At 53.1% G+C, this 23,639-nt stretch overlaps 1 protein-coding gene across 4 annotated transcripts in view; it reads right to left on the bottom strand.

Annotated features, from left to right (window-relative positions):
* DNAI1 (dynein axonemal intermediate chain 1) overlaps positions 1-23,639 on the bottom strand; it is a 214,096-nt gene that overhangs the window by 35,916 nt on the left and 154,541 nt on the right. For all 4 annotated transcript variants that reach the window (XM_019480027.2, XM_019480028.2, XM_059725327.1 and 1 more), the window contains exon 19: positions 8,592-8,777. In XM_019480027.2, the coding sequence (XP_019335572.1) occupies positions 8,592-8,777 (186 nt within the window). The remainder of the gene's footprint in view (positions 1-8,591; positions 8,778-23,639) is intronic.

Below are 23,639 nucleotides of genomic sequence, written 5' to 3'. Positions count from 1 at the left end.
CTACTGGAGCCAGATTCCCACAGCAACGTCCCCAGGCCAGCTCAACTTCTTGGAATTTAGTGCAAATTAAGAACAATGTGTTACTAATTAAGTGATTTCTCTCATGGAACACACTTCAGTATTTTAAGTGTAGCTCAGATCCCTAAAGCAGTGCGTTCAGCGGCAGGGCGAGCAGTTGATGCTCCATAAGATAATACAAGCGCTTGGGTGCGATCTGCACTGGACTCCAGGGGAGACTGGCTTGCTAAGTCCCTGAGGATCCGACTGGACTTTGCTGAGGTCCTTGATGGGGGAAGGTGTCCAGTCCCACAGAGCTCCTTGCTGGATGGGGGCTGTGTTTCTATAGTGCCTAGCACACTTTGGCACCTACAGAAGTAAAAACAGCATCTCCCCATTTGCAGCGAGGAAGAACGACCCATCTCCTCTGCACGGGGACCGCTACGCTGCAATTAGGGTTTCCGGCACACCCCCCAGTCACTGCGACCACACTGTCACCCTGGCCAGCCTCACTTTGTGACTCGACTGGCTTTCTGCAGCCCCAGCGTGTTTGTCTGAGTGCAAAGAGCACAGAAATCCTGCTGGTGTGGAGGAAGTTTCATTTAGGTTAAAGAAGCAAGTGCCAGCTCATTGCGGGAGAGCACAGGGTGGACGTGCCCCTGTGGCAGTCTGCCCTGAGCACAAGATAGCCCCTGCCTCAGACAGCAAATCCTCAGCGGTGTGTCGGCAAAGGACAGCAGACAGATGCAGAACTGAGCTAGGCATCATCAGTCTCCTGAGAAAGGGACTTTGGGAAATATAACTGGGGCTTCGGCAAAGGATTTTATAGGACGGCACAAGGGAACCTGAGTTGGAAGGGACTTCAAAGGTCATCCAGCCAAAGCCCCTGCACAGATGCAGGCCTGGCGGTTCTTAACCCATCACGGACACGTGCCCAGCCAGCCTCTTGAACGCCACCTCCCACACCATGATGTTCCCCATGCCGCTTGTTCAATTAGGCTCGTGTTATCCCAGCAAAAAAACTCCTAACCACTCTGCTGTTGTTTGAGCCCGCTGCCTTGTGTCCTATGCTTGGCAAAGGGGAAGAAGTTTCCTTCCTCTTCTTTGTGGAAACCTTTCAGATACTTGAAAACTGTTATTCAGCCAAGTCCACAGGCTCCTAGTGGTAATTTGTGCTAGCTCAGGTTTCTCTAGCTTATCACACAAGGAAGAGACTTGGGAGGCATTGTGGAGAGTTCACGAATAACACCAGCTCCGTGCTCAGCAGCCGTCAAAAAGGCAAACAAAATGTTAGGGGTGACAAAGAAGGGAACTGTGCTTTCCAACAAAATGGAAAGTATCATGATGCCCCTTAAAAAATGCACGGCGTGTCCACCCCTTGAATACTGCGCCTAGTTGTGGCCCCCATACCTCAGAAAGGAGGTAGAAGAACTGGAGAAGGTGCAGAGAAGGGCAACAAGGATGCTGCGTGCTTTGGAGGGGCTTTCCTAGGAGGAGAGACTCACGAGGCCAGGCCTGTTCTGTTTAGAAGAGAGGGGGGACACGAGAAGGGTTTACAACATAGTAAATGGTGAAGAGAAAGTCAATAAGGATTTATTACTTCCTCTCTCACACAAGACCAGACTGAGGGGTCACAAAATAAAACTAGTCGGTCATAACTTTAAAACCAGCACCAGGAAGTTCTTTCCCACCCGGCGTGTTGTTACAGCGTGGGACTCGTGGCCACTGGATGTGGGGGGAGCTGACAGGTTCGCCCGATTCACGGAGGGGCTGGACACGTTCTTGGAGGAAAGGGGCATCAGTAGCTATTGAGCAGGGGAGTTAGGAGCTCAGCCTCTGAATTCGAACTTCCTAGACCTTAAATGGTGGTGGCTGAAAGCAAGAGAGGAGCAGGGGGAAACGCTGGTCAGACCTAGTTCACTCTCCCATTCAGCCTCTGCTCTCTGCCACTGTGCGGCACAGGAGACTGGGCAGGATGGCAGGACTCAGCAAATGGCAATTCTTCTGGACTTACGAGAATGGCAGGGGCGGCTGTGACAAAAGCCTTACGAGAGTCCTGGTATGTGATGTGCGGATATGTGACGTACAAGAGTCCAGATACGTGATGGGCAACGTATTTCTCTCATCCACCAAACCAGTTACCCCATCAGAGAAGCAAATCATGATGGTTTGGCCTGATTTGTCCATAACAAATCCGCGCTGGTTGCCAATGATCACTCCGTCTTCCTCCAGATACCGACACACTGAATGTTTCTAAGTTGCTCTAGTAACTTCCCAGGTACTGAAACCAGGTTGGTTCAATGGTCATTCCTCAGGGCCTCCTTACCCCGCTGCCTTTTCTAAAGAGGGGCACTGGGCTAGCCCTTCTCCTGTCCTCTGGGATCTCACCTGGCAATGCCTTGGCAAGGACTATTGCTGGCAGCTCTACTCTTCCAGCCCCCTCAGGTGAATGCCAGCAGGCCCTGCCGGCTCCAAGCTGTCCACATTCTCACTCTCTCCAGAGCTGCACTGTGCTATCTGTCCACTTGTAGGGTTTCTTGCACATGGGACCACTGCAGCAAAGCCAGCTCCGAGTGAATCTGCCTTCTCCAAGCGTTCTTTGAATAGCTCACCTTCCCCACGAAGAAGCAGACACGCAGCCTCTCCTGATCTTTCTTTTCCATTCGATGTGTCGGTAAGAGCCCCTTGCTGCTGTCTTGGACAGCTCCTGCCAGCTGCCCCGATCTGCGTTCTGGAGCTTGCCCCTCCAGGTTCAGACTGTTATTTCATCCTCTCATCATCCTTCCTTCCACTGCCTGCCTGTCTTGCTGGATTTTCACAGAGCAAAAATTAGCAACATGAGAGCAGGATTAGTACAAAAGCTACGCAGGTGAGGAAAGGAAGGTAATGGCATTTGCATTTGCTGATAGGGGAACAATGAGGCTGGAGCTCAAGGGCTGGCACAGGGACCAGCATATTTAATAGTCACATTGATGACCTTGGCACAGAGAGCAGATGTGTGCTGTTGCTAGGTCTTATGGACAGAGTCAGACGCCATCACCACTGCAGCCTCACTGCAGCAACAGAAAGCCACTGCTCATGCACCACTCTGGAAAAACATCTAGCTTATGACAAGGATGTGAGAAGAAGAAAAACCATGGTGGCCCAAGATCTAAGTATTACATTATTATATTATTATAGAGGAATAATAATAGTCTCTGCATGGGTAGCTGCCTTAAGATGTTTAACCAGCATGACACAGGCTGCCAACTTTGACGCGCTCAGAACCACTGCACTTGCAATGGCGTATGCCCCGGCAGAAGATTGTGCCCCGGTATGGTCCAGAAGTTATCACACTAAAAAGCCTGACACTGTATTTAACAGGCTGCACAACCTACACACACACAGATGTACTCCCTGTACTCTTGGGCATTGAACCAAGCGACATAAGAAGATAGATCCTAACATCATTACTGAGAATAGAGGCAAGAGCTGATGAAAATCACCTGTTCCATCAACTGTTAACTGACAACTTGAACAGATGGAGGTTTAAGAGGCTTAAAAGCCATAAACTGTTTATGTATGAAGCCCACAAGCTCCTGGAGGAGACTGGGGATGAGGAACCAAACCTATGGGCAGCAATGGAGCGGGCCGACCACTGGGAAAGGTCAGACCTACCCCTACAGTGTTTCATACCAACACCAAATGAGTCCTCCGCTGGGCACAACCTTGACAGAGAAGCGTGGGTCAAGCTGAATACACTGAGATCTGGACACGGATGCTTCAAAACAACACTTCACAAGACGAACAACTTGGACAGCCCCCTGTGCAAATGCAGGGCCCAGCAAACAGCCAGCACTTAATCAAAAGCTGCAATCTTTACAAATGCCCAGACGGATCTTCACATTGAGCGATAAATCCAGACAGCGGCTCATAGAATTGGAAGTTGAAGTCTAACATCATATGAGAGAGAGATTATTATAGAAGAACAGACCATCAAGACTGGAGTAACAGAATATCAGACCATGGACCTTTAAGCCACAGCCAATGTCCAGGACCCCCAAGGAGATCCTTCTTCCAGGCACCATCTTTCCCAGATATGAACCCTCTCCAAAACACCTCCTAGCATTCAGCACAGCCCAGCTGGGCCAGCGGTCTTTTCCCTAACACACTGGATGCTGGGGATCACAAATGCTTTTTTATGCTGTGGTTTCTCATGCTTCAATTTATAAGAGATCCTGCATCACAGCTGGCAAAGGTACTGCAGGGGGTCGCTCTCCTGGGCTTCATCAGGCTGTTGCTCCCCTCGCATCTCTCAACAGAGCCCAGCAATAATCAGTCTTTTAGCAAATAAAGCAAGGAAATTAAATAAAAAATAATCCTTTTTGGCCCTCAGCCAGGCTGGCTGCCCTCTCTTAAGGGGACAAGCCACCCTGTTACAGGCACCTAATCTAGGGTTGGGTATTTGACCGCTCAAAGAAAGTTTGCTCAATCGACCGGTCAATATTGGTCAACAATTGAAAAAAATTCTTAATAGGTCCAAATAATACACAGAAAAAGCACAACTTTGCCATTAAGAAATGTGTCAAAAAACAACACAAAACCATATTTCTGTCAAGAAAACTACCAAAAAAAATGTTTTTTGGAAACATTTCTATAAACTTTCACCAGCCAAAAATACGCAGTCAACTGACAGTCAGTTGACAATGTTTGACCCGTCAGTTGACCGGCTTACATAAATCCCATCTTCCAAAGTGACGTAGGCACCTAGTAGCTGAAGGGGACATTTTTAACACATCTCAGTGATGCAGGACCTTAAGGCCTTCAAGAGACAATGGGACTTAGGCATTCTGGACATTTGACTCGGGCACTATGAAGGTCACGTTAGGAAGAGGGTTTCATGTCTTTTTGAAAGTTTCAGCCTTTGGCTTCTCGGTCCTGCACGCCGCTAAGAACCAAGCTGTGGTAATGGTGCTGAGAAGTGTTGAGGTGAGGAGCTTCAGGTGTCTACAAACTGGAATGAATTAAGCTGCACGCACCTCCGGCGCCCTACCCGGCAGGCAGGCAAAGGGCAGCGGAGTGGCTCACGGGCACGTGGGGAGCCCGTGGCAGCGCTGTGAACAGAACCCGGGAGTCCTGGTTTCTCCCCACCTCCCTTTCCGTGCTTCAGCTGTGAGACAGACAGGATTAAGCTCAGCCCTGCCATAACTCCCTCCACTTCAAAGGAGCTGGGCTGCGTTTAGCTCTGTCTCTCCCGGTGATTCCTCTCCCGGCAAACCCAATTACATGCCAGCATTAAGGAATCTGCCAGAATATACAAATCCTGCCCGTGGAACAGACAGCCCCGGTCTGTTATTAGGGAGAGAGAGAGGTTTTGGAATGACATGTGGCTATTAAGAGTTCTCTGTCGAGCGAGGTGATTAGGCTGCTTGTCTTACCTGCCTGGAGCACATGGCCCAGCTGTGCGGGGAGCTATGAGTAGCAGCAGCGTAGCGCAGCCCCGCTCCTCACCTAGCCCCGTACACAAAGATCAGAGGGCAAAAAGGACATGTGGGTGAGTGCAGGAGGCCAGGAAACCACTGTGTCCTGTCAGCTCATTAGTGCTGCCAGGACCATCAAGAAAATGCAGGGCCTGGTTTCCAGCGAGCTGATGGAAGGGTGGCACAGCTTCCTCATACAGCCCAGCTTTGAGGCCGTCACGCATGGGCGGCGTTAGGGCCGACAGCAGGACAACAGGGAGCACAGGGCACCTCACTTGCAAGAAAACAGTCTAAGGACACAGGCAGGCAAGGTTCTTTGAATAGACCTGATATCTTTTCTTAGACCCACTGAGTAGTTGGAAAAAAAGTTCTTAGCAAGCTTTCGGGTGCAATCGCCCTTCTTCAGGCCTAGGGACTCTCCGCTTTTCTGAGACTCCAAGGAATGACCTTGCAATTGGGGGCTTTGCAGTTGTGGGTTTCCACGGCTGCTCTCTGAGGTCATGCAGCTAGTCGACAGCTGCGAACAGAATCTAGGAGCCCTCCTGTCCTGACACGCTGACTAGAGAGATCGCTGCTTGAACTGGGCAACAGATTCACACCTATTCCTGGATTTCCAAGACGCCCCAACTTTAATGCCACAACCCAGGCAGGACTTTCCCAGGTCATGAAGAATCCCCTACTGGGTTCAACATCACCTTCCCCTGTTGTCTTGCATTACGTGATGTTGGAAGCACTGAGGGCCACAAGCACCATGTCTGCCCTAGAGAACAAACTCACTGATTCCTCACCCCAGTTCACGCACCTGCGTGTGGCCAGCCAGGCAGCCAGGCTGGGTCTGCAGGACCTACACAGCCAGCACGTGTCATTAGTCATTAGGGATCGCACTGCTTTTAATTCAGACCTGACTTTAGACGGGCGACGTGCACAGATCGGCCTTCTGCTGCCTATCGGTTGCCCCTCCTTCCTCCCCACATGTGGAGGACACATTTAATCCCATGTTAAATGTCCCTTCAAAGACAATGAGGCAAGCAGAAGATGGACAGCTTAATAATGGCTGAGAGCAAGAACTTACAAAGAGGAGCCCATCACTTGCACCCCATTTGCACACTTCTTGGAAAGCAAGGCTTGTCATTTTTAAAGTCACTAGACAACTGCTGCCGGTTACTGGACAAGTGTCTGACAAAGCGCTGCATTTCCTTCTCAGCCGTTGCTGTCTCCTGCTAAGCAGCTGCTTTGTTTAAACCCAGACGTGGCTGCATTTCAGTGCAGAGCAAAGGGATTAAACAACTGTGTTGTGTGGGCCCCTCTGCTTGATGTACCCTTGCTAGACCACCGGGGCCTTTCCAGCTTTAGAACAATCTGGGACACCCTGAGCAGCAGAAATGGTGGCTTACATACGCCCAAGAATTAATGGATCAGCAAGGGAAGCAGTAAAAGAATGGGCTGTGAGCCAGGCAGAGAGTTCGGATGTTCCTGGGCTGGGGCTGTGAAGAAAGAAAAGAAACTTCCTTTCTCCATGCTGGCATCACCTGTATTAGATCTTCATGCAGCTGCCCATGCTGCTCACCTGAATGAATGGCACTCAGCTAGTCTTCCTGCTATTATATTCAGACAAGGAGAGATTCCCATCCCACTCACTCCAACGGCAAGCCACAGTAACTCTGCTAAAGCCCAATTACCCAAAGTTAGGCTGGTGAGAGGAGAATTGGGCCACAGCCTGTCCTCAGCCTGTCCTCAGCATGGGTTTGCAGGGTAGGTAAAGTCCTTTGGGATCAGTGTAAAGAAAGGTGCCGCAGAGATGCAAGGCTATGGCCACTAGACCAAAGCCCTTCCTTGGTGCTGTGAAGTCCAGGTGAAAATGGTCCGCTAACAAGAGAAGACTGTGTTCAGGGATTATGCAGGGCTGACAGAGAAGAGCCTTGCAGTACAAAGCAGCCCTGCTCACATAGCTGAATGAGCTGCACACCGGCAGCCCTGGGTTAATACTAGTTAAGAAACATGGAAGAGTTTATCAGAAGCATCCTGCGCTACTACCTAGTCCTGAGCTTGCAGGAGAAGGCTAGGTAGGTTTCATCAAGTCGCTGAGGCAGGTATGTGGCTGTTGCAAGTAGGTTGGGAGAAGCTGGGGAAGCTCCTTCACTGGAGGGCTTCAAGCAGAGGCTGGACAGGCATCTGCCGTGGGGTAGGAACAGCACAGCCTGCATCTGTGCAGGGGGGTGGACTCAGATGCCACTTGAGGTCTCTTCCAGGTGTGGGATTCTGGAGCAAACTTCGAACAGGGGCAGTGAGGGCAAATCTGTCACCTACAGCTAAAGTGGATCTTCAGCTCTGGCTGCCTGAGATCCTGGGTGGTGGGACCAGGTGGCCTGGGAGGCTGGTCCGATGTTTCTAGGTGATGCGCTCCCTATAGAGAGAGGAAGCAAGTGTGCCAGCCCTGCAGGGGACCCCAGGAGGAAGTCAGGCCTAGGCAGCAGCTTATTTTGTCCCATTTTTGTGAATAAAACCAGGACTGCAACAAAGGTAGGGTGAGGTAGGTAGCTGTGTTCATCTGGACTAGACTGGATGACCTCTGAGGTCCCGTCCAGCCCTACTTCTCGATGACTCTAAGAAGTCAGGCAGGAGGCCGGGTAAAGATGCACCTTATACACTAACTAAATCAGAGGTGCAGAAGCATTCATGAGCTCACGATCATGACAGCTTATGCATCTCTTATTTAGTTAGTCTACAAGGTGCATCTCTTCCCTGCCTTCAACAAAGGCATGAGTGTGGAGCTGCTACAACATAGCCTGTGACCTGTGTTTGGAAACCACCTGCTCACATGTAGTTACTGCCCTGTACGATGGGGCATCTTACAACTGGCCTACTGGCCAGCTAGAAAAAAACCTTGAGTTTCCTTTTCCCCACGTCCATACAGAGCAGAGACAACCCCCACAGCTAGTGTTGTTCCTTACTGTGTAGATCATTTCTCACAACCCCAAGGGCTTTACAAGAGCGTCGCTACCGTGATTCCCATTCTGCAGGAGGACAAGTTGAGGAGCAGCAAGAGGAAGCCACTTGCTTGAGGCCACACAGGCCTGGTGCCACAGGCTGTGCCTTGCACACGGGAGCTCTGTGCATCCACGACGGCGCCCTTACCTTAGGCATCTTGCGCAGATTGGGGGAGAGCTTCAGGCTGGTCACGTGGCCTCGGTCGTCCCCGATGATGATGACAGGGTAGACAGGGTTAAACTGGACGTGGGTGATCTTGTTTTTCTTCTTGGCCACCACGGGCTGGGAGCAGATCGCTTCGTACTTGTTAATGCTCAGATCAAACACGTGGGCCTGGGAAACAAAAGTAGCCAGCACAAAAGGGATTAATCAAGCATGAACATCCATTTGCAGCAGAACAAAGCTGAGCAGAGTGCCGCGGCCAGACAGGCCTATGAGGTCCTGGTGAAAGCCATCCCTGGGGACCTGGCACAGAACTACTCCCCACAGCCTGTTCCCAGGGCTTTGTCCTGTTGCAAACAACTCACGTGTGAGGGCACTGAGCGCTTCCCAGGGGAGACTGGCTGGCAGTCTACTTGAGATGCAGAGTGTGCCCTCATTTTAGCTCCAAGGGCTCTGGGGGCCTGTGGAGGATGTTGTTCCCAAGCCCACAGCAAAGCCCCAGCTGACCCAGCAGCCCTCCATGCCCGGATCAAGGCTTTAAAGTAACCAGGCAATCATGGTTTCCATCATGCTTGCTGTGCCCAGCCCGGTGCGAGCCCGGGAAGAGTTTCCAATGTGCTGATTAGCCTTCGCTGCAAAGCTTCCGAATATTTTGGGCCTTAATAACACAATAAGGAGCAGACACACTAATAAGCAAATTAGGAGAATGTACACGCTATGCTAATGAGCGTTTCCCTGGACAGAGGAACCGAACAGTGCGCTGTGGGACTGGCTGACACCAGGCCTTCGCGGGAGCCCTGCTCTTTCAGGCACCAGCGTAGCTACAGCATCTGTATTCATACAGCAGCAGCATCTCGCAGCTCACAGCCGCGCTGTGCTGGGGGCTGTCCAAACACAGAGCACAGTGGTGGCTTCACGTGCCAGGACTCAGGAGGGCTCCCTGGGGATGGTGTGAGAGAACCAGGTCCCAGCAACTCTCACATCATCTGTTCAGGGTCTGATGCCTTCTGAAGGGCACAAATCCTGTGCATTGAGCCCCACGCTTCATTCACGCCATTGTCATGTCACAGTTACTGTTCGGCACTGGTTCCAGGATGCAGGCACCTGGGCAGCAGGGTCCCACCATCCCAAGAGGCTGCTAGCCATGAGGAGAAGCCCAAAAGTAAGAACAGCCACAAAGGGATTCAGCCCTTGGACCCAGTGTCAGATCCTTGTCCATCCAGAGAGGCCAGCTAGGCCAGGCTGGGAGCCTCGTCTGCTCTGAGATGGACCGGAAGAGGAGGGAGTGAGGGCACTGGTGCACTGGTGTTGCAAAGTGGGGATTATTAACACAAGCAGAGGTGTGATGGCAAACCCGGGGACAAGCTGAGACGGGCACAGCTGGATGTATGCACACTACCATTACAGCAACCAGGAGCAGCCCAAGCTCTGCACAACAGCATTAGTGCAGGGCATAAGCCTGTTGCCTGGCCAGTAGCAGCATCACATGCAGAGCGGGTCTGGCTCACTGCAGCCATGGGTTGTTGCAGCCCTGGGTGGAGGCAAGAGGTTGCACAGGTATGTCCTTAGTAGGGCTGTGCTTTAGCACCCCAGCTCAGCTGCCTGCTTCCACTGGCCCCAGTGTTGCTCCTGGGTTAGGAGACTGCTGCATGCAGCAGCAATGCCAAATCCAGTCTGCTGGGAGCCCGGAGAGAACCAGCTGGCCACGCTCTCCCGCCTTTCCAGCCTGCTCGTGCCCTCCGGTTACTCGTCTGCCTACTCGTCGCCAGCTCCACAGCAGGGCACGGGGGCCTTCTTCCCAAAGGCTGCACAGATGCTCTCCCTCTGACTCTCAGCTCTTGTGAGCCCAGACTCAAAGCTATTTTAAGAGACCCAGCCTGGCGCAGAGACCCCAGTGACTTTCAAGAGCTTGGCAGGGAATAAGGTCCAAGGCTGCCTGCATTCAGGACGCCTGGTTTATAGAACCATAAAATCCCAAAGAAGTGAGGTTGGAAGGGACCTCCAACCACTGCCTGAGGCAGGATCAGCCCTGTCCATCTGTCCTATGCAAATCCAGCAACTTTTTAGCAAAACTTCACAGTCACCCCTGACACAGCACCAGACATCACACCCGAACCTGTGACAGTGAAAGCAGGGGGACCAGGACAGCTGAAGTCTTGCTGCTGCGAAGGTGGTTAAAATACACTCGAGGGATCTTTTACCCCCGGTCAAGCTGGTACGGACTGGGGGGGGGGGGGGGGGGGGTGCTGCAGAGGAAGGCAAACCCCCAGTCCATACCAATGTAACCAGGGGTAAAATTCCTTCCTAACCCCAACTATGGCATTGGTCTGATCCTGAGTGGAGGGGCAAGACCCTCTAGCTCTCAATTCCAGCATGCAAAGGTGCTGGCATCATACATATCACCTGTGCACCCCATGGAGCTGCCCGTGAACCTCCCTCTGTGGAGGCCGTGGCCTGCAGAGCCACCACATGCACCAAAAAGAAGGCTAAAGGATGAGTACATACACTGAGAGCATTACAACAGCCCTCAAAACCCCTTCACTCGAGGTGCATACAAGGGCTTAGGGGCCTAAACGTTAGGCATAGGCGAGTCCAAGCTGTTGCCCTGCAGATCCTGGCTGGAAGGCAAGGGAGGGCTGCTCACATCCCCGGTCCATTAGGTGTCTGTGGAGCACCCCTGGCTGCCGACTGGAGTGAGAGCACCGAGCTCAGCACCCCGGCTGCTCTCACCTCCCGCACACAGGCCCAGTGGTTAGAGTCAACCCACAAAAAATGGGTGGTCCGGGCTCCAGGCCTCCTCAAGTGATAGGACCAAAACCTCCCACTTTGCAGGGGAGTGCTTTAAGCATGAGGCTACACAGCTCCTTGCATACAGACCCCTGCTTCCTCCTGGCCCACGCTGGCTGGTGCTGAGCCACGGTGGCCAAGTGTGCATGGGTTATGTCCTCAGGAGGAGTACGGGATGGGGAACCGGACTACAGGTGAGGAGCTGTCTGCAAGAGGGGAGCCCCAGGTCCTGAGCCCTGCTCCCGGACTCTCTCTGCCTTTTATATTAGACAATCCCTGGTTACAGATGGCCAGAGCCCCAGGGACAGACACTCCTCAGGGCAGGACCTTGTCACGGGACTGCAAGTTCAAGCTCTCTCATGCCTATTCCTCTGGATCCGTGAGTCCTCTGGATCCCGACCCCTTGGTCAGTAGCCCAGTTGCAACAGGGAAGGTGGCAGAGGATGGGGAAGGGCCAGACCGCAGTCCTTCCCCAGGCACATGCTGCAGTCCTTCCTTCTCCATGCTGAGTTGGGTTGGCTAGAGCATCCTCACTGGGCTCCAGCCCCGTCACCTTCTTACCCGCGGCACAGATAACTGCCAGTTAACGCACGTTTCCCACCAGCCCCAGCAGGAACAGCAGTAGTCACTCAAAGTCTTAACAGTTAACTCAACATCATCTCCCGCTAATGCCAACTAACTCTCATCGCCAACAGTTGCAGAGGCTAACGCAACGTGACGCCCCTGCACAGTCCGTTACAGAAGTGAGCGATCTCTCTGGCTTGAATCCAGGCCAGGCAGGAAGATTCAGGCGCTGGTTTCCTTCTTCGTCTTAAGTGAAACGAAAGAAGCCGGAACATTTGATGCTAATGAACGGAGAGGGGCTCTAGAGGGAGAGCTGCGAATGTGCTCAAGAAGCTGTGTGCGTCCTGCCAGCTGCAGCTTGTTTACGGGCACTGAGAAGCCACCGAGCCAGGCATTATTTCAGCGCTGTGTCGTGTTCACCGGGAGAATCTGAATTCAGGCATTAAAGAGAGGCGACGAGATTGCAGTACAACATCATGCATAATTATTCCGAGGAAGAGCACATCGAAGTATGAGCTTCTCATTGCACAGAAGTGGGATGGGGGGTGTTATCTCAGACTACACGTGCAAGAAGGTGGCGAGCAGCTTCCCAGCACTTTTATCCGAGACGGGTCTGTACAGGCGCCTGCCGTCACTCGGGTTTCAAATGGACCCGAGGTCCAGCGATGTGTCTGTCAGGTCCCTTAAGTGGTTGGGAAGACACAAGGGTTTCAAGGCTGCAGACTGGGATAACATCACATGCTAACAGAAAGGAGAGAGGAGGAAAGCATCCTTCCTGATGGAGAAGAAAGCACTTAGAGCCAGCGAATGGTCTGGGTTGGGGCAGGATCTATCAGATGTTTTGTGCTTCTCATAACAGAAACCGCTGCCAGCATCACAGCTGTGTCCCCAATTAGCCGCGTGGTTGATCACAACGTGCGGCAGAAAAAAGTGCTCTCTCCATAAACAAATGCCGAAGGACCCTGCGGATCAGAGCTCATCGGCTGGAGCGAAGCCAGTGAAAACCCCGGGCGCCTGCGAGAGCTCCACATCACCCTCCACGCAGCGTGTCCCTGTATAAATAGAAGCTGCTACGCGATGCTTGTACCTGATTCCCAATTCCAGTGCTGCCTCTGCAAAGCGAGAAGCTCTGTTGCATATTTAACTGAGGCCCCATGAAAGATGCATGTTGAAGGCCTAATTGTTTGGCTTCATGGCAGAAGTTTTTATTAACTCCGGGGCATGAGTCATTCCTCTGACAACACTAGCTCAACGTGCCGTGACTCAAGAGCCAGGACCCCTGGAAAAGGCCTGGTGGTGGGAAGCGGTCTGCTCACCTCCATCCGGGGGGGCAAGCGGAGATTCACCCCCACCTCTCCCTCCCCACAGCAATGTCTGCACCAGCTGCGTTTGCAATGCTGGCAGTGCCCCGTGTATTTGCATGGTGCTCAGGCCGTATGGCTGTAATGCTGCTGGAGCCATCTGTAAATGCAAATATGCTGGCTGACAGGGCCTTCTCCCAAGGCAGCCAACAGCTGCATGCCGGCGAGAGGCCAGGGATGAGGATCCAAGAACAGGGGGAAATGTGTGGAAGGTCAAACAGAACAAGGAGCAGTGGTCTCAAGTTGCAGCAAGGGAAGTTCAGGTTAGATAGCAGGAAGAATTTTCTCGCTAGGAGGGTGGTAAAACACTGGAGCAGGTTGCCCAAAGAGGTGGTAGAAGCTCCATCCTTGGAGGTTGTGAAGACCCAGGTAGACAAAGCCTCGTCTGGGATGATGTAGCTGGGGCTGGTCCTGCTTGGAGCAGGGGTTGCACTAGATGTGACCTCCTGAGCTCCCTTCCACCCTCCTTGTCTGTGATGCTAGGATTCAGACACAATCGTGCCGATGAGGGCCCCAACTCTAATGCCCAACTCTCGTGAGCTCGCAGCGCTGGGGTGTATTTGCTGCTGTGCATGGGGCTGCAGGGAAGCAGGAACTGTTTCGGTTCTGATGGAAATGTCGGGGCACAGGCAGCGGGCAGCTTCTCTGAACTGTGGGTTGGGGGACGACAGGCAGCGCTCAGCGAATAGCACCAGCGCAGCGTGCCGCGAGCGTGTCCCCGGGGCAGCGGAAGGAGGGAGGTCGGTAGTTCTTCCAGGGCACCTTGAAGGCACGGAGCAGTGCAGGGTATTTGGGCACAGCTTCAGGCAACGCAAAACAGCATTTCTCCTTTGAGAGGCAATAATTTGTGTTCACAGAGGGTCTGGCCTGTGGTTCAGGGAGGAGCTTCTGCCCAAGGGATCCAAGAGTCCCAGCCTGCAGAGATCCTGGTCCCATTTATTGCATCATTGACCGTGCTCACCTTGGTGAGGGCTGGAAGTCTCTCCTATTCACACACAACTCACCCGCAACACCTAGCTTCCCCTTGACACCAAGACAGCTGCCCCCATCCTACCAGCCCAGAGCTTGTTTCTCAGCACTGCACCTTCACACCAGTTTATAAGAATCATAGGAAAGCAGGGCTGGAAGGGACCTCACAAGGTCATCTAATCCAGCCTCCTGCTCAAGGCAGAAGTATCTCTGACTACCATTAAATACACGGGTCTACAAGGTGGCAGCAGGAGCTAAGTTCAAGGTGAGCAAAAGCACCTGTCTGGCCATGGGAGTCTCGGTCCCCCGTGAGAGGGTCAAGACCCTCAGGGTGGAGTCTGACCCCGAGCTGAGCAGAAGGACAGCCTAGGAGAAGAAGACCAAGGTGAAGCGGAGATTGGGTCTGTGGCATGCACACCACCTCTTCATGGGGGGGGCACATTCATAGATTCATAGATTCATAGATGCTAGGGTCGGAAGGGACCTCAATAGATCATCGAGTCCGACCCCCTGCACAGGCAGGAAAGAGTGCTGGGTCTAGATGACTCCAGCTAGATACTCGTCTAACCTCCTCTTGAAGACCCCCAGGGTAGGGGAGAGCACCACCTCCCTTGGGAGCCCGTTCCAGACCTTGGCCACTCGAACTGTGAAGAAGTTCTTCCTAATGTCCAATCTAAATCTGCTCTCTGCTAGCTTGTGGCCATTGTTTCTTGTAAACCCCGGGGGCGCCTTGGTGAATAAATACTCACCAATTCCCTTCTGTGCCCCCGTGATGAACTTATAGGCAGCCACAAGGTCGCCTCTCAACCTTCTCTTGCGGAGGCTGAAAAGGTCCAGTTTCTCTAGTCTCTCCTCGTAGGGCTTGGTCTGCAGGCCCTTGACCATACGAGTTGCCCTTCGCTGTACCCTCTCCAGGTTATCCGCATCCCTCTTGAAGTGCGGCGCCCAGAATTGCACGCAGTACTCCAACTGCGGTCTGACCAGCGCCCTATAGAGGGGAAGTATCACCTCCCTGGACCTGTTCGTCATGCATCTGCTGATGCACGATAAAGTGCCATTGGCTTTTCTGATGGCTTCGTCACACTGCCAGCTCATGTTCATCTTGGAGTCCACTAGGACTCCAAGATCCCTCTCCACCTCTGTGCCACCCAGCAGGTCATTCCCTAGGCTGTAGGTGTGCTGGACATTTTTCCTCCCTAGGTGCAGCACTTTGCATTTCTCCTTGTTGAACTGCATCCTGTTGTTTTCTGCCCACTTGTGCAACCTATCCAGGTCTGCCTGCAGCTGTTCCCTGCCCTCCGGCGTGTCCACTTCTCCCCATAGCTTTGTGTCATCTGCAAACTTGGACAGAGTACATTTCACTCCCTCATCCAAGTCACTGATGAAGACATTAAAGAGTATCGGTCCAAGGACCGAGCCCTGCGGGACCCCACTGCCCACACCCTTCCAGGTCGAGACCGACCCATCTACCACGACTCTTTGGGTGCGACCCTCTAGCCAATTCGCCACCCACCGGACTGTGTAGTCATCCACATCACAGCCTCTTAACTTGTTCACCAGTATGGGGTGGGATACCGTATCGAAGGCCTTCCTGAAGTCTAAGTATACGACATCCACCCCTCCTCCTGTGTCCAAGCGTTTCGTAACCTGGTCATAGAAAGAGACTAGGTTGGTCAGGCACGATGAGGTTTGTTAATGAGGTTGAAGATGTGTGATGGAAAGTTTGTGATAGAGCATGTATGTATATAACTTCATATATATATATATATATATATATATATATATATATATATATATTAAATAAATAAAAGCGTCTCTGACAACCATCCTAGCCAAACTTGTCTAACCTGCTCTTGAAAACTTCCAAGGACGGTGCTGCCGCAGCTCCTCTGGGTGCCTGTTCCAGCGCCTGACCACCCTCAGTCAGAAAGTTCCTCATCGTCTCCAACCTGTTTCCCTGCTGCAGCTTGAGCCCATTGCTCCTAGTCCTGTCCCCTGTGGCCACAGAGAAAAGCCCATCTCCATCCCCCTGTCATCACCCTTCGGGTACTTGAAGACTGATCAAATGCCCCCTCAATCCTCTCTTCTGCAGAGTAAATAACCTCGCTCTTTCAGCCTCTCCTCATCAGTCTTGTCTCCCAGGCCTCTGATCAGGGTTGTTGCCCTGTGCTGGACTCCTGGTGCTCCCATCCCACCCCTGCAGCTTTCTCAGGAGTGCCTCTCCCTAGTAATCCTCGCCCTACCCTGGTTCCCATTCCTCTAGCACCAAACCCAGTATAAGACAGTGACGCCCCTCCTGCAGCCACCTTTTGAGGTCTCTCTCAGCGTGATGAGGAGCCATGGCAGAGGCTTCAGAGTGGAAGCGGCTGGACAGTGCTCCCGTCAAGCACCCTGAGAAGTGGTACCGGCCTACCACTGCCCCCTCCTGCTCTGAGAATCAGGAGTTACACTTCAATAGAGTGACACACACAAACCCGATCGCTGGCCATCTCTCTGCAGAGACCCATGGCAGCTGGGGTAGCATCTGCCCTGATGCTAGAGCCTTTGGCTCAGTGCAGAAGCCTGTGGCGGGGGGCAGCAAACCCCAGCCCATGGCCACACACCTCTTCAATGCAGAACAGGACCCTGCCGAGGCCAAGAGGAGGGTGCCAGCCTGGTCTGCATTGAGTGCAGCTGCTGCACCCTGCACTCTGCCCTGGAGGGAAGAATCAGGGGGAGAGGTGACGATTCATTGGAAATGAGGGGGCTGCTTGAACAGCTAAGAAACTGGGGGTGCACCCAGGCAATCTGATCACAAGCAGGGCTATCCCAGGCTGGGCCAGTGGCCCTGCTAGCTTTTGCAGTCTTTCTGGCAGTGGCAAGTTGGTAGATGCTTTATAGGGAGAGGATACACACAGGGCATGTCTAGAGTGACCCATCCCGTCCAACCTCCCTTGCACCCACCATCACTGGTTTTGGGCTGCCCTGATTTCTCGATTTAATAACTCCCAATGGGCCTGTCCTCCGTGAACTGGTGTCACCCCTTTCTGAACCCCGTTCTACCACCCACCTCTACAACCTCCTGCAGCAATGCATCATACTGGGGAGCTCTGCACTCAGTAAGACCCTTGGATTGTGGATGAGTCTTTTCAGGGGGTCACAATCTCCTCTCTCTGCTTCCAGGGCCTCTTATCAATAGTTCAAGAGCCCCACTGTGATCCCTCTAACTATGATGAATTCAACCTAAGAGCAGAGATTGGGATGAGACGCAGGGATCCCACCGTCATCTAGCATGGAAATACAGACCTGCTTGCTGACTGCGGGGCTCTCTAGAGAGACCATCCATCAGCAGGGGGATAAAAGCCAGCACCTGGGCACGTGGCGGTTGCAGCAGTGCCCTCCACACAGGAGCCGGTGCTCTGGGGAACATGTCTTGTATGGCAGCCCCATGGCTTGTCAATGCAGTTGCCCTCAATGCCTTTGCAAAGGCCTCCTGGTCACTACCCAGGCTTCCTTCCAGCCATGGGAGCAATCCTTCCTTGCTCATTATGATATCCGAGCGCCACTGAATCTCTAGCAATGTATCAATGCAATGGCAGTTATTACTCACATGGGACTTCCCTGTTTAGTTAATCCACATCATTCCCCCAAGGAGCAGGCACCTAACAGTGTTCCCATCTCAGCGATAGGGAAACTGGCTCATGGGGAATTTAAGCAACTTGCCTGAGGTTGCAGAGTCCGTTGGCAGTGCAGCCTTGATTAGCGTTCGGGCTAGTCTCAGCTCCCAGCCTACTCTTAGTCCGCTCCCCCATGCTGCCTCTGGGGCAGGGGACCAAGGCAATGCCCAGCTGGGGGCTGCAGTATTGTACTGACTAACACATCCCAAACAAAGCAACTTGGCTCTTGAGGGAGATGAACCTGCAGGTAAGGACCATGCTCTTCAGTGAAGAAACAGCCAGGAGTTGCACCTAATAAATGTGGGTCAGTGGCCAAGCGAGTCCAATCCTTGTTTGGTTACAAGATGGAAGATGTGGAGTCCTGTATGAAGTGCTGGGACCCACACTTTTAAAAGGACGTGGAAAAGTTTAGAGAGGGGCCAGAGGCAGGTCACAACGACGATGACGAGCTTGGAAAGCAGGCCATGTGAGGAGAGGCTGAAGGAGATAGGCATGTTTAGCTTTCAGAAAAGGCGCTTAAGAGGGGACACAAGAGCAGACTTCAAATACTTGAAGGGCTGCCATCAAAAAAGGGGGCAAGCACTTTTTCTCTCTTGCTGGAGAGAGGAGGATGTGGACCTTGAAGAGCTTGAAGTTGCAGCAAAGTAAATTTAGATGGATCTCAGGAAAACTTCTTCAGTGTCAGAGCAAGGAGGCCTAGGGAAGCTGTGGACTCACTCTCCATCACTAAAGGAGTCCAGGAGAGGTTGGGCAGCCACTGGTGCGGGATGATCTAGGAGTAGAGATGCCTGTGCTCTGCCATCGGGATTTTTCAGGCTTCTGGGCTTTGCTGGTTGCCCTCACCCCTTTCTGCTCCATGTGTCAGAGGGGTTCATAGATTCATAGACGTTAGGGTCGGAAGGGACCTCAATAGATCATCGAGTCCGACCCCCTGCATAGGCAGGAAAGAGTGCTGGGTTCAGATGACCCCAGCCAGATGCTCCTTCTTCAGAGGCACTGGATGTTGGCTGCAGTGTTGGATGGGGGCTGGGCTGTGCCAGTGCTCCTGCAGCAACCAAAGCCAGAGGGTGCTGGCTAGCATCTTGCCCCTCGGCTCAGCCTTGACCACTGTGATCTTTATCACAAATACCCTGGAGTGACCAGCAGCCCATATATGAGGGGGCGTTAAAGCCATCTGCAAAGGACTACGCTTTGTGGAGACAAGCAGGACTGGAAGAGGAGTCTCTTCGGCCCAGCCCTCACTTCAGCTGCTCTAACAGGGAGGCGGCTGAGGTTACAGAACGGAGAGGACAGCTGAGAGAGCAGGTCCCCAGTGACGGACGTCCAGGCGGTGCAAGCCACCAGCAAGCTGCTCCTGTGACTTCTGGGACTGCAGTTGCCAAGCCCCTCACTGTTTTGTGGCTGTATCCTCAAAGCACTGCTCTGAGGCTTGGCTGTGCAAGTCTCCTCCCTGGACAGCTGGAGAACCGCGGCACGGAGATGTTATGGTCGTGTCTGTGCCGCCTGCCTGCCAAGCACCATTCTCCCAGCACCCTAGGAGCCTGACAAGCGGGGAAACTGAGGCAGAGAAGTTAAGGGACTCATCCAAACCATCCCAGACAAACATCATCTACATAAGACGACCCTCAACCCTGACACAACACAGTCCTAAGCCCCGAACCTGCTACAGGTAGAGCAGGGGAACCACAGCAGCCAGCGTCCTGCTTCTATAAAACATTGCCCATATACACTCAAGACATCCCAGGCAAAGGGCCACGCTCCCCGCCACAAAAGAAGACAAACCCCCCACAGTCCGCTCCAATCTGATCGTGGGGTGAAATTCGTTCCTCGCTCAAATATGGCATCGCTCTGACCCCGAGCAGAGGGACAAGACCCTCAGCCAGGACCCTCCAGTGCTGCTCCTAGCAGGAGAATCAGCACGCCGCTGCCTTGCACACGTGACCTGACTAGTTCTTTTTTAGGAGCCCAATTTTAGACACCCAAGGTTGGGAAGCAAGTCGGCTAATAATGAAAACCAGACCTATTCATGTAAGCAAGCGTTATCCGGCAAGGACGCTGCATCCCAGAGGGAGCACAGGAGGCCGTGCGAGACCCCAGCTGCTCTCAGATGACTGAGCATGGCATTTTGGTTTGGACTCTGGTGGTGAGGACCAGCACTGGGAAACCCATACTTGTGGTATTACGTTGCTGCTGCCTCTTTGGATCCCGAGTCTTTTATGAGGATGACCTGCCCTGAACCAGGGCTGATGCCCCTTGTCCCAAGTCTATGCCTTGCTGTCGACCTTCTCCCTCCATCACCAGCTTGTGGACTGCATCAGCTTGTTCTGGCAGCATGGCCTCTCCTGACCTTGTCTCACCTTCACTGCTGATTCTTCCTCACTTAAAAAGTGGGCAGCCACCATGTCCTGGGGGGGGTTTCCCTTTGAGTTCAGCCCCTTCCCATGGAGATGCTCAGTCATCCATTCTTCATTTTCCCAAACTGTCAGTGACAGACTCACTTTCACATGTCTTCGCATAAGTTTGGATCAGATTAGAAAGACATGGCCACTAACAAAAGAGCACTTTGATCTGTGAAATCTGCTGGGCTCTAGCGTACCATTGCGGAGGCCAGGTTAGATGCTTTCTGAACACCCTGCATGTTCGCTGGCAGCTGAGACAAATGAGCTTGTGCATGTTTGGAGCCGAGAGGCTTTGCCCTTTGCTGCCACTTCCATTGAGGTGACCTGGGAGCTGGGGCCTGGCTTGGTCCTAGTCATCTCCATCGTTACCAACCACATTCTGGCCCTATTCATTGAATCAAGGGGTTGGAAGAGACTTTGAGGGTCACTTGCAAACTCCCCCTGTGCAATCCCACTGCCCTGCAGAGTCAGAGGTCTTTAGCCACGTGGGATTTAGGAACTAGCTCTGTTGTAGGTGCCAAGACAGGGCTCCCTGCTCGCTATCCCAGAGCCGCCTTCCTCTGCACAGCTCGCAAGGGGGAAAGTGCAAACTAGTGTGTGTCATTCCAGTCAGCAGCCCAGAATTGGATCCGCTAAGTGAGATGGTGCCGGGCCACTGCTTGAGACTGAGCTGTGATCGTTCGACCTGAAACAAATGGGAGTCTCAGGGCAGCAACAGCACAAGCCAATGGACCTGGCCAATCTTCAGGGATCAGGATCCAATAAACTCCTCCGAGCTTGTTTCATCTGGATTGCAGCTAGGATGCTGCCTCCGGAGACACAGCCAGCTGCAATAGTCTGAACACCCTTGTATCCCAAACATTTCCCACTCCATGTTGAACCCACTTGCTCTCTTGGAAGTGCCTGGCATCTCCTACCGCTACCCAAAGGCCTTGGTGCATCAGCCACTGAACAGGTAACGTCACTCCTACACACGAGGGGAAATGGTCGCGCTTCCAGGCCGGTAGCACCATGACTTGTGCAACCTCCCTGACAAGGCAGCAAAAGAGGAGCTTGGCCTGCGACCTACAACGCATGCGGCCCCTCCTGTCCTGAAGAAGTTCTGCTCTGTGACTGCAGCCTGTGCAGACTAGTGTCATCCGCTCTTCCCGGAGCTCAGTACGAGGCAAAGATGGGGGGGACGGACGACATGGGGGGAAAAAAAAGCAGACATCTGGTAACTTGGCAACAAAGAACAAAATCAATGCAGGACTGAAAGGTGAAGGATGATTTAATACAGTGCTGCCCCGTGTGTCCTGACATCTTTCTTATTGCCTGGCTTCACTGTCCTTGTGATGGATTTTCTTTTGTCTCCCGCACGGAATCAGGATTCATCAAACACTGACAAAGCCAATGAGGATATCAAGTTCCCAGATGACAGGACAGGGAGGCAATACATTTAACAACACTCTGCACGTAACCTCTAGACACTGTCTGACATCGGTGAGGTGGCAGGAGCATCCGAGAGGCACCGACAAAAGGCAGGAACAAAGCAGAGCTGCCTTTGTGTAGAGCAGACGGCGCTGCTGTAGCCAGGGCCCAAACTGGAAAGGGCTTTGTTTGCAGCCGGGAGAAGCTACGTTGCAGCTGTTAGCAGGCAAGGGGAGAGAGATGAGAATTATCTCCTAAAAAGAGATCACCCAATTAAAACCAGGCCAGGTGGTCAGGTCCCAGATCCAAGGGTCAGTCGGTCGGGGAGTCCAGAACCCGTGAGCAGAGACACCCACTTGCTCCTCAAGCTTCCCCGCCTGGGTCTTGCATGCTACCCATGTCGGCGGGGGCATCGTGCGAAGGTGCTTCTTACAATCCAGGCTTTGCATGGGACCAGTTTTGCTGCAGAAACTCGCTCTCTGACCAGCCCGGCACATGATCCTGCCTCAGGCTTCCCCTCCACCCCACTTCCCCAGTGCTTGCACTAGCTGGGTTGCCCACATTCGTTCAGCCCATCCCGCAGCCTATCCAGACCCCCCAGCTCCTCCCTTCTGCTCTCTCCAGCTTCTTGTGTGTCCTCCTGGGGCTACTCACCCCTTCTGGGCCTGAGAGCGGGGGCTACAGGGTCCCTTCCTCCAGGCTGAGGCCGAGGAGCCATGCCCGTTGATCACAAGACGACGGAGGGGTAAAGGAGCCTGAACCCAAACCTGAGCTCCTGGGCTCCACTGGCTTCCAGTTCCCAGCACTGTTGGGCTGTTCATAGGTTTCATAGACATTAGGGCTGGAAGGGACCTCGGAAGATCATCAAGTCCAGCCCCCACCCGAGGGGCAGCAAGTCAGCTGGGGTCATTGGATCCCAGCAAGATAAGCATCCAGTTTTCTCTTGAAGGTGTTCAATGTAGGTGCTTGATCCACCTCCGGTGGCAGGCTGTTCCAGACCTTGGGGGCTCAGACAGTAAAGAAATTCTTCCTTATTGTTGGGGGAGACGCTATCTACCGGCCTCAACAAGTCGGAGTGGCTGCTTCAACCCCAGGCAGCTGGCCATGGATCAGAAGGGGCAGTCCCCATAGGTGACTTTCTGAGAGGTCTGACCCGTGTGAGGCCGGCCGGACTGCCTCACTTGCAAGAAAGCCGTAAGAGCTGGCAGCATGGCATGCTCCATCCCTCCTCAGAGCCTGGGAGTAATTCACTGAGCCCAGGGAAGTTTTGTCTCTGCAAAGAGATGGTCAGGCTCTGCCTGAGCCCTTTGCAAGTACAAGTCGGTCCTGGCGTGCGAGTGCTGAATGTGGAGTTCCTGAACGAGCTGAAGCCAGCACAGATGAGAGCCCCTTGGGTGCTGCAGGTCGATGGCTCCATAAATGATCGCTCTCCCCAGGCCGGATTCTCATGACAGCAGGCACCGCTTTAATCCCACTGAAGCCAATGGAGTTAACCTCGCTTTACACCATTGCAAGGGAGATTTGAATCAGGCTGCGTGAGTCAGCACGGAGCCAATAGCTCAGCCGGGGCACCGCTGTTCAGGCTGGATGAGAAGCAGGGATCCCACTCAGCGGTGCTCTTGGGAGAGCCACGGTACTCTGTGCAAAGCTACGGCATTTATCCTGATCTCAGTGAGCGCTGCCTGCCAACTTGGCTTCCCAAAAGAAGAGGGGACTCCCCTTCCTGGCACAGTCCTAAACTGGCCAGATGCCGCCCCAGAAGTGGCTGCATTTCAATTCTGGCTACAGGGCTCCTTACCTGTTATGCATACGTCGGTCCGCTGCACCTGGGGATGCTTCGCAGTGAAAGGCAATGCTAAACTAATATCTGTCGTGCAGCTCCTGCTT

The sequence above is a fragment of the Alligator mississippiensis genome, chromosome 3 (assembly GCF_030867095.1).
Source record: "Alligator mississippiensis isolate rAllMis1 chromosome 3, rAllMis1, whole genome shotgun sequence".
NCBI classification, from domain to species: Eukaryota; Metazoa; Chordata; order Crocodylia; family Alligatoridae; genus Alligator; species Alligator mississippiensis.
The sequence above is the reverse complement of the archived record's forward strand: the minus strand, read 5'-3'. Positions and strand labels throughout refer to the sequence as shown.